This window comes from Dendrobium catenatum, unplaced genomic scaffold (assembly GCF_001605985.2).
Source record: "Dendrobium catenatum unplaced genomic scaffold, ASM160598v2 original_scaffold_76227, whole genome shotgun sequence".
Lineage (NCBI taxonomy): Eukaryota > Viridiplantae > Streptophyta > Magnoliopsida > Asparagales > Orchidaceae > Dendrobium > Dendrobium catenatum.
In genome coordinates, this window is record NW_021394673.1 from 457,962 (window position 1) to 469,162 (window position 11,201).

General features: G+C 35.4%; 1 protein-coding gene across 1 annotated transcript; it reads right to left on the reverse strand.

Annotated features, from left to right (window-relative positions):
• Positions 1-5,123: 5,123 nt before the first annotated feature.
• Positions 5,124-8,276, reverse strand: LOC110116570 (mitogen-activated protein kinase 3). The gene is made up of 3 exons (XM_020850210.2): positions 8,070-8,276; positions 7,060-7,496; positions 5,124-6,045 (listed from the first exon to the last, which is right to left on the reverse strand). The coding sequence occupies exons 2-3, from the start codon at positions 7,480-7,482 to the stop codon at positions 5,359-5,361; spliced, it is 1,110 nt and encodes a 369-aa protein (XP_020705869.1). The 5' UTR covers positions 7,483-7,496; positions 8,070-8,276; the 3' UTR covers positions 5,124-5,358.
• Between the last annotated feature and the right edge of the window lie 2,925 nt (positions 8,277-11,201).

The window sequence follows — 11,201 nt, forward strand, 5'->3', positions numbered from 1 at the left end:
AAGTGAACCCCACACTAATCAAAATTTTATTTATTTAATGATGATTATTAAATGACAGATTAAAAATAGAAATTAATTAAAACGCCAGCATTTATGATAATCTAATCCCAAAAAGCTAAATCCTGTCAGTGTCATGCATGAAGCTACAAAAACAAAAGGACTGAGGCTCATAATTAAAGTTGCATCAATTAATTGCTGATCAGGAAAATTAAAAAAAAAAAGATTACTATTTTAATTATAAACTAATCAAAACTAATAGTAGATAAGTACTTAAATGTTGAAAAAGATGTCAATTTTCTGGTTTATTTGTCTATTAAGGATATGGTCGGTGAAACAAATTAGAAATTTATAATGGTTTATATGACTCTGTAGTTTTTGGTATTAGAAAATTTATGATGATAAAGAGAGAATTTTATATTATAATTATTTTGCGTGAAGATTCACATGCATATAGATAAAATAGAAGAATATACGAGATACTAGTTAGCGTTTCTACGTGAGAAATCCCAAAAGAAAAAAAGATAGGACTTAGCTTAGTTGAAATAATCCACTATAGGCTTGAAGTTATGGAGTGTGCGCTTCTCCATGACATGAGAAGATGAGATTATAAAATTTAGAGTACTTGTTTGGTCTCATAAAGTTGTAGTGAAAATTGTGGGAGAAATAGTTGATGTATAATGACGACGAACATATGGTATTAGTCGAACAATGATAGTCTGATGAAGGTGGTTGAATTATAGTGGTTAAACGATGATTAACGGTCAATGACGATCAGATGATGGGAAATTGACTATAATATCGATCTGAGTAGTGGCGTTTTGATGACGATGGTTAAGTGGTGGAACATGATGATTATTGCCATTGAACATCATGTAGAGCTTTATGGTTCTTCACATCTTCAAGCTTACTTCAATCCTAAGTCTAGATCTCTTACATGTGTATAATGGGGAGTGATTATTGAATTTTAGAAGTAGTATTTTGATAAATTCAACAAAAAATTTGTAACACTACATCTGATGACTCACATCAAACTCTTTGATTATACATCATTTATTCATCATTTAAGTGTCTTAAAGTCATCATAATTCAATGATCTTGGGCTTCTTGGATTCAGCTCGTCAAGTCACTCAATTTGGCGATAAGCACTAAGATTTGGAGATCATTTAGTCTTTTAATTAATCTTCCAAACTTTTCAACCATACTTCAATTGCTTCATTTGAGCTCATTTGGGCTCGAAAAGAAACACCTTGGGTGTCATTAGGTTTAGCATATTAAGATGTTCATATAAAAATTTATGTATTATATGTATAAATATAAAAAAAAATTTGTAGTATATATGTAAATCCACTAATATTTTTTGTCATACCCTTAATAATTTTATTTTTTTTTTGTAAATTCATTAATAAAAAAATAATAGATAATGTTTATTTTATTTATTATATTTTTTAGAGAGATTTGGACATCTAATGACTTTATTGGTTAAAAAATATTAATTGAATTGATGCCTTTATTGCAAAGTTGTCCAAAATTCTGAATTTTTAAAACTCCTTTGTTTACTTTATGCTTAGGCTTTGTTTGAGTTAGCTTTCTTATTGCTTTTTAAAGCTATTTTTTTAATATAAATATTTCTACTTCAACAAATTTTTATACTAAAAAATTGCTTTTGAAAACAATAATAAAGTTTCACAAACTAAACCTTAGAATGCCAATCAAACAACCCCTAATATAAGCTACACTCTCTGCTTTTAGAGAGATTATTAGGTGCGGAGTGCGGACAAGGAGAACCGTCCGCACACAAGTATAGGGTACCCAGCTAGGTATCACTCGGTACCGCTGGGTACTGCTGGGTACCGCTAGATACCCAGTGCTTGTGCGGACGATGCACACTCCGCACCTAATAATTTTTCCTGCTTTTAACACCAATTTCACATACAAAGATTTAGTATTACATATCAAAAGAAAAAAAAAATTATGTTAGGATATTCTGAATAAATTTTTTTAAGATGGTGGGTTTTAAAATTATTAAGTTTATTTTGAAATAAGTGCAAATAGAATTTAATAAAAATTTTAAAACTTTTCTTCATCATTTTGCTGATTAGGACATTATTATACAAAATATTTTCCTCTATAAAAGCCCTGTCCTCAAATCTTGCCAGCAAAGAAAACAGTGCTGCTTTAATTTAAAGCCATAAGGCTGATTCTCATATCTTTCAGCCCTGCTGGCAAAGTTGTGAGTGCCCAACTTGTGCTCTTTAAAGAAGTCACCGATTCACATTTCAATCGATGAGCAGATACTCTACAGTATTTGTCTCTCACCAGTCCAATTCACATTATACAACAGCTATTAAAAATAAAAGAGATAGAGAGAGAAAAGGCGAAGAAATTATAGCTTGCCTTTTCTGTCGTTATCAACGGAGCCTTCGAGGTTTGGTTCACTTTTTCTAAAGGGCGTAGCTCATCTTGGTCTTTTGGTTGGAAGTTTTGACTACCAACTAAGAGGTCTTGGGTTCGAGTCTTGCGTATATATTGTGTGTGCGATTTGTCTTAAATGATCAAAATATTAAAAAAAAAACTTTTAGTAAAGGTTTAAGGTAAAATTATTATTCCGCCCTATTTATTACGCAGCTCACCTTGGTATATGAGCGAAAGAAGAATGGATGTTGTTACATGACCAGTTCATAAGCATTTTACAGTCTTCAGATGATTACATTGCAATCCAAGTAAACACAACAGTAAGATGTGTACTTGAATTCTATAGCTTGCACATCTGATTTCAATAAAGAAAATTGCATTTATTCTTTCACAAATGAGAGAATGATCAAAATTGTCTCTTAACTATTTACAGAAGGTCAAAATAGTCCATAAGTATATTAAAGAACCGTTTTAGTCCCTCAATTTCTTAAAAAAGAACCAAAAAGTCTTTTTAAAGACTTGATGGACCAAAAAAATTCTTTAATATAATTGTGAATCATTTTGATCTTTCGTAAAAAGCCAATGGACTATTTTAGTCCTTTTCTCTTTTACAAATTGTAAAGATTTTTCATTTGAAACATTTCAACCATCTGATGCTTAAATAAATGATAAAAAGCATAGCAAAAATATATATAAGCTTTTAACTTACATGATAGACTTTGGCTTTGTTTGTGACGACTTTCTTATTGCTTCTTAAAGAAGCTTTTTAATACAAAAATTAAATTTTTGTACTAAAAAGCGGCTTTAAGAAGCAATATGACTGCTATCCCAAACGAAAACTTAGTGAAGAAAAGCACGTGTAAGATGTTATGTGTGGAATCTGATTGTGTTGATATCTCAGGTTATTCCGTTGCCCTGGACCTCAAGTAATTTGTCGTGCTCGTTGGGTGGTGTGGGTTTACCCTCGGACCTCAAATGTTTTTTTTCCGCAAAATGTACCCGAGCGTCCCGAAGCTGCATACCTAAGCACCCTGGCACAAAGCGATAGAGATCGGAACGCCACATCAGTCTAGATACGGCACCGCAGCGGATCAATATAGAGGTTTGAGTGCCGCAGCGCTCAGACTGGCACCGTAGCGCTGAGAGATGGACTAGACAATTTTCTTTTTCATTTTTTTGAAGGGTTGCATCCCTTGGTGGATATAACTTTGCTTTCTCTTGTATTTCCTATATGATAGGCATTGAGAACGATGCATACGAGAAAAGAAGCAAGGAGAGAGCGTGAGAGAAGAAAGATCTGTACTCATTTCTCCTAATTTTCATAGTGTATTTTTTAGTGTGGTGTGGCTCCGTGGTTTTTTTCCCTATTTTGAATTTTTTCAAGTTCAATCCTGGTATCATTTATTTTTTCCGTTACTTTTACTTTCTTGCTTGTTTCGTCCCAACATAAGGGATGGCAAGCAAATTGAGAGATTATTAAGAGACTAGACAGAAGAGTATCAAAGAAAGCTTCAAGTGTGCTTGAAGACACAGTCCTTCTAAGATTTTTATGGGAAGAAAACTTGATTCTTAAATATTAAGAATGCATCTTTGATACAACTGGACCTCATGTGTTTGGCTCTAAGTACACCATTTGACATTTAAGTTAACTTGATAAGTAGATAATAGAACAGTTGAGAGTATTATATCTAATTTTAGGTTGAATAACTCTATAATTCACATCTCTAATTTTGAAAAAGCATCAAACATATAGTCGCCAATGTGAGGATGCTTATGACTTTCTTGCTGCTTCTTAAAGCGCTTTCTAGTAATAAAATTATAATTTTTGCACTAAAAAGCTGCTTTAAGAAGCAGCAAGAAAGCCGTCCTAAACGAAACCTTAGATTTCTTTTGGGACAGCTTTCTTATTACTTTCTAAAACAATTTTTTAGTACGAACTAATTTTTTTTTGACATCTCAACAATCCAATTGTATATTTTTTATTTTTCTTTAATTTGTTGTTAACTATTTTGTTTTTTTTTTCTTTTATAAAACCGATCAAACTAAAAATCAAATTGTATTAATTTCTTATAAGATTAAATCAATAAAGCCATGCAAATTTATTTCTTTTTTAAAAATGTGATTTCTAATTAGCTTATGAGCATATGAGATGAAAAACAGATAAAAGAGAGAATGAATTCATAGTACACTTTTTGAGAAGATTCTACATTTAATCATTGAAGAAGTCTCATAATGAGTTGTTTTTATACATATTAAACAAGATTGTCTAGCTCTAAAAAAAGGAGAATTATGAGGGATAATCAAAAGGAGGTCCAGTTAACAGATGAAAGTATTAGGCAAGTGAAGATATAAGTAGTGATCTTCCATTGACAACAAGTATTGCGTAATAATTGGTAAATTTTTTTAATCAATTTAGGCTTCAATTTAGACTTTGTTTGGGGGACTTTCTTGCTATTTTTTAACGTAGCTTTTTAAGAAGCGGTGAGAAAGTCATCCCAAACAAAATCTAATTCATCATGAGTGACATAATAAGAACTTATTCTCCGGATGATTATGGCTGTAATTGGATTAGCTTTTTGCTGCTTTCTAAAGCTTCGTTTGGGACGGCTTTTTCAAGTTTTTGTACTAGCAGTAAAAAAATCGTCCCAAACGAAGCCTAAGTTTAGTTCAGAAATGTTTGTTCGTAGAGAATATAGAGTAGACAGGCTGCATCAAACAAAAAGTGCTGAAACCACAATTGCTTTATAACGTCATTACATAAAGCCAACAAAATTTGGAAGGATGGTCAAACACACCCTACAGACATTAAACACATTAATACGTATATATATACACAAAACGCAAGACAACCAAAGTAATCCGATAAGATCAGCTAAAACAAACAAAAAGCAACTTATTGCAATACAAACACTCCTGAGCTAAACTCCTGAAACCAAGTGGAAACAACTAACAGTTCAACAAACAGGAACCTTGAGGATGGTAATGAAGCATCTCCTCCCACATCAACTCTCTGATTACATCTTCTTCAATATCTTCATCTATGTCAAGATCATTAGGAACCTGAGGAGCAGGATCAGCATTTGGATCTAGCAGACCAGACATGTATGGATGCTCCAGTGCTTCAGCGACACTTATTCTCTTTGATGGATCAAAAACAAGCATTTTTCCCAAAAGATCAAGGGCCAAAGGATTTGCATTTGGGTAAAGAGAACTTAGAGGAATTCCTGGAGTATATGAGAGAGACTTTATGAATCTTCGAGCTTTTGGGTTGTCTATGAAGCCAATATCATTAGCATTCATGGTGCCAAGGACATTAATGATGAGTTTGAGCTGATTCAGGCATTCAGTTCCAGGGAAGATAGGCTTGCGGCCTAGAAGTTCAGCAAAGATGCAGCCAACGGACCAAACGTCAATAGATGTTCCATATTTCTCGCAGCAAAGGAGAAGTTCTGGGGCTCGATACCAGCGAGTCACAACATATTCTGTCATGAATTGGCTTTTTCCAGAGCTGGCGCGAGCTAGGCCGAAGTCACAGATCTTGAGGTCACAGTTGGAATTGACAAGTAAATTCCCAGGCTTTAAGTCTCTGTGAAGTATATTTGCTGAGTGCAAGTACTTCAATCCTCTAAGTAGCTGACAAGAGGAAATGAGGAATATATTAGTGGCTGCTAAAACAATGAGGAAAGTAAGATTGATTTTTAAATGGATAAATATAAAGGGAACTTGCCAGTTAGATAAATTTTTTTGGCAAGTGTTAGCAGAACTGGCAAACAAGGAAAAAATTATTCTGTGTGGAGACCGGACGCAGCCGTCTGGAGACCAACCAGAATGTCTCACATCAACGGTACTGAGCAGCGGTACCGAATGTAGGGGTGAGGTGGCACATTCCAATTGGTATTCGGATGACGTTCGGCATCCGCACAAAATAATTAATCCAAACAAGGAAGCTTCACATACCTTTCTTGGAAGCATGGAATTCCACCAAAAAAAACTTAATAAAACCACATTTTCTTCTTATTTTTAAAGAATAGCTTGAAAGAAAAATTTGTTTGCTGTATCAAATGTTAAGACCATGTGTGGAAGTTTTTTTTCTTTTTTTTTTTTTGTTTCATTGTCGTTTTGCTTTTATTTTGTTCTGTTTTTGTTTTCACTAAAAGCAAAAACAATTTTTGATGATTTACTTAATTCTTGTTTTACAGAACATAAAAGCAGAAAACAAGAATAATAATCTGTATTTAATAACAAAATTTAATATTTATTCCATAATTGATCAGATTTAAGTATCTAAATGCTAATTAATCATCATAATCACAAGCAACAAGTTAATCAATAATATACTAGGTTGTATTATTGTGATTAAACAATAATAAAACTTATCATCCATAATTAAAGCTGAATTAGCTTAAATAAATAGTTAATAAGAGAAGCTTAGTTAATTACTAAATTGGTTAAAATTCCACACCTAATTATCAAAATTAAACAGTTATTAAACATAGCAATGATGATTCTAACACTAATTAATCAATAATTGATTATAATAATATAATACCAAATAAAGATATTAATATCCAATTAGCATAATTAATCTTGATCAAAACACCATCACATATCATGCATGAAGATTGAAGACCCAGCAGAGATCCATACCTGGAAGAGAAAATACTGAAGATGATCATTTGAAAGTGGCTGAGGCGACTTAATAATCTGATGCAGATCAGTATCCATCAGTTCATAAACAAGATAGACATCCCTAAAATTCTTGTTCTGTGCAGGCATCATGATGTCCTTCAAGGCAATAACATTCTCATGGCGTAAATGTCTAAGGAGCTTCAACTCTCGCAAAGTTCTCAAGGCATCAATGCGATTATCAAAGACATTATTGATTTTCTTAATTGCAACTTTCTCATTTGTCTCCCTGTTAATAGATGAGCAAACAATTCCATAAGCTCCTCTGCCTATAGGCTTGATAGGGACATACTTTGTGTCAATCTCAAACAAGGTTCGCCACATGGAGTAGTAATGCTTTCCCTCAGATCGAATGCCATTTGGAGGATCTACCATCATCGCCATTCCTTCTCAATCTTCTGCAGACAAAGTTCAATTCAAGATCTTCATTTTAACCAAATGCAGAATTTGCATCTATTCCTAGTTTTGCAAAACGACGATAATACCAGAATCCTAAGATTCGTGGTAAGAAAACCAAAATAGTTTCAAACTCAGAAAAAACATTCAAAATCCCTCAAAGGTGACGCTTCTTCCACTATTACACACAGAAAGAACGGAAAAAAATCATAATTTTCTCTTAAAAAAGGGCTCAGTTGGTTAGAAAACATGTTCTAAAAAAAGATAATTTCACTTTCACTCATTTTGACTTTTGAGTATGAAATTGAAATCAAAATTTCAACTTTAGGTTTCAATCAATTCAAACTATACCCAACCAAAAGATGAAGCTAGCAAGAAGATTTCTAAATTCAAGCACCCAAGGCTTTAATTACCGTTATTTTTTTCACAATTACATTGTACAGTTACAACTAAAAAAGGAATCGAATTTCCACCATAACACCTGTTTCTAATCCTCGATGAGAAAAAAAAAATCCAATCCATCAAAATAAAACACCACGCAAAACTCAAATCCAGATGAAAACAGATAACTTCACCTTCCCAAAACTTGAATTCGGATAAAAGGATCGTGCGTTTAATCAGAAGCACAGCAACTAAAGATCTGCACAAAGAAAATCCAAACTTCTATGCCAAATCTCCTCGCAATGGCACGCAAAGCCCTAAATTTCCTAATATAAGCAACCCTTCTCTCAGGAAGATTTCCGTTCCCAGATATAGCACCGAAGATACAGATATACAGCAAAAAATAACGATAAATACCCCCCACGATGCTATGCGGTCGGCTAACTCGCGCGAACTCCCGCCTACGCAAGGCCAGCGGAGCACGATAAACGGACGCTTCCGATCGCGCCTTGTGTTCGAAATCTTCTTCACTGACCATCCGATTGAGTATCGGGCAAGGTGGCTTCAGCAGTTATGCAAAGGAGGATAAGATATGCCGCGGAATATTATTCGCTTATCATGCTCGGTTTCATATCGAGTCCGCGTAACGCCGGTGAACGAATAAGATACGGACACGTGCGGGGCGTGCGGGTGTTCGCTGACCGACTAATCGACGGCAGGCGCTGGGATATGCAGGAGAGAGGGGGCGGAATCCTTGTATGGAACGGGCTATGAATTCCGATCGTCAGATTTGTGGAAGGGGCACGTGGACGGCGATGATGAGAGAGTATGGCGTAGTTTTAGGGGCTCTGTAATGAACGCGTAGAAGCCAGCAAATGTGGCTCGTGAGCGCGGATTGGGGGACTGAGCCACGTGGAGTAAAGGCTAAAAGACGCCGGTGCTAAAGCGGGCGAAAACAGCGTCATATTAGCTGTGGGACAGTGGGAGTGGATATTTTTATTGAAGTTAGCGGCTTTGTTTGGAGCATTTGTTTTTGTTGAAGAAGAGTTAAATCCACCTATCAATTATTGAAGTTAGTGTCTTCTTTTTGGGGGAAAAAAGGAGATTGTTATGCCATTTACTTTGTCTTTTTTTTTTTTTTTTTTTTTAAATTTTGAATGCTATATGGAGATGGTTTTAATAATCAAAATACAACTATAAGTGAAATAATAAAATTGTAAAAAATAGTAAAGTTATAATATGAGAATTTTACAGATGATAACAAAGAAGTGAAATAAAAATATCATAAGCCCATAAAAGAGACATAGATATTCAAAACAACGAGACGAATATATGATAATGCTCTAATCAAGAACTACTACTACTCTTGCGTCCTAAAATATTTATAGCGGTAGAGAAATATAAAATTTTAATATCTTAACTTTATACGAAGATCCAACACACAAACAGAAAAGAGAGGGTGTAGCGTTCATAAGAGACACCGCAGATTTTTACGTGGAAACTCTTGAAAAGGGAGGAAAATCACAAGACCTAATCCAGTTTGAATGAATCCATTATTATTTGTAGTCGATTACAAATGAGGTCCTTCCTTGGGGCGAAGGCCTTGGGTTGATGTAGCAAATGTACATCATATTACATTGTGGGAATTAGAAGAATTAGTATTGAAACATTTGTTTAGTCGGTAGAACCATAGCGGTGGGCGACGGAGGTCAGAAAAAATCGAGTTTGGTGACAGTGATTAGAAGGACCGTTATCTAGTGAGGGAGTTCGAAAATATCATATTCGGCATGAGATAGTGGTCAAAAAGATCTTTACCTAGCAAGGGAGGTCGGAAGGAATGTAGTCGGTGGGAGATAGTGGTCAGAAGACCGTTGTCTGCCGATGGAGGTCGAAATGACCGTAGTAAACGACAGAGGTCGGAATGATCGTAGTCGGTAGGAGACATGGGTCAGAAAGACCGTTTTCTGGTGATGGAGATCGGAAGGACCGTAGTAGGCCATGAAGGTCGGAAGGACCATAGTCAGTAGCAGATAAGGGCCGAAAAGACTGTAGTCGTAAAACGGTGGTCCAACGAAAGCCCAGGCATTATTTGGTGATCTAGCAAAACTCTGACTTTTATTGATGGTTCGGTGAGTTTGGGTCTCAGTCGTTGGTCCGACGGTGGTTTGACAGAACTCCCGCGTCAGGCGGTAGTCCGACAAAACTCTAACTTCGGGCGATAGTCCGGCAGAACTCAAACGTTGAACGATGATCCAAAAGAACTCAAGTGTCATGCGGTGGAACTGACAAAAGTCTAGGCATTATTCGGTGGTATGGTGGAACTCCAACTTTTGTCGGTGGTCCGACAAAAGTTTGGGCCTCAATCGGTGGTCCAGCGGTGGCTTGACGAAACTACGATGTTGGGCGGTGGTCCGGTAGAAGTTCGGCATCAGGCAGTGGTCATGATGGAAGTCGGCCGGTAATTCCACGATGGTCGGGCAAAATTCCGGTGGCGGTCGGCGGCCGGGTGGAAGTCCGACGGCGTTCGGTGTTCGGGTGGTGGTTCGACGACAGTCGGGCTAAAGTCTGACGACGATTGACATCCGTGCGGTGGTCCGACGACAATTGGGTTGAAGTCTGACGGCTGTCGACAGTCTTCATACAAAGCTAAGACACTAAACTTTATATTTTTCTACCACCGTAAATATTCCAGGATGCAATAGACATATTATAAACAAATATAAACATTTTTTTTTTTTTTAATTTTTTCTCCTACGAAGTTATGTTAATAAGCATATGAAAGTTGATCCGAGACTCTCATCCCTACATATTCCTAATAATATTTAAATAAGTATCAAGAGAGGTTTGTATAATCATAGAGTAAATATTAAATTAAAAAAATATCTTTATACAATTTGTATTGGGAGGTTAAGACCAATAATTAATAATTATAAAATAAATACTTAGAATTAGAAGACGTTTATTTTTTGTTGAAATAAAACTAATTATGATATTTTTATTTAAATGTATTTAAAATTTAGGCCATTATATTTGTTGCGTGCTAGAATATACGCGGCGGTAGAGTTTATAAATTTGCGTCCTAGTGTTGTACGAGTATTCAGCACACAAGAAGAAAAGAGAAGTGAACACCAAGATTTATACGTGGAAAACTCGAAAGAGGGAAAAAACCACGGGGCCTCGCCCAGTTGCAAAGTTTCACTAGTATTTGTTTGAAGTACAAAGGTTGATCCGTCTTACAAATCAAGACGATCAATTTACAATCAACTTCTCACAAAGTTACAAAGTTGTGCAAATTCCCTCTGTTTCCCGAAAATCCGGCAGAGTTC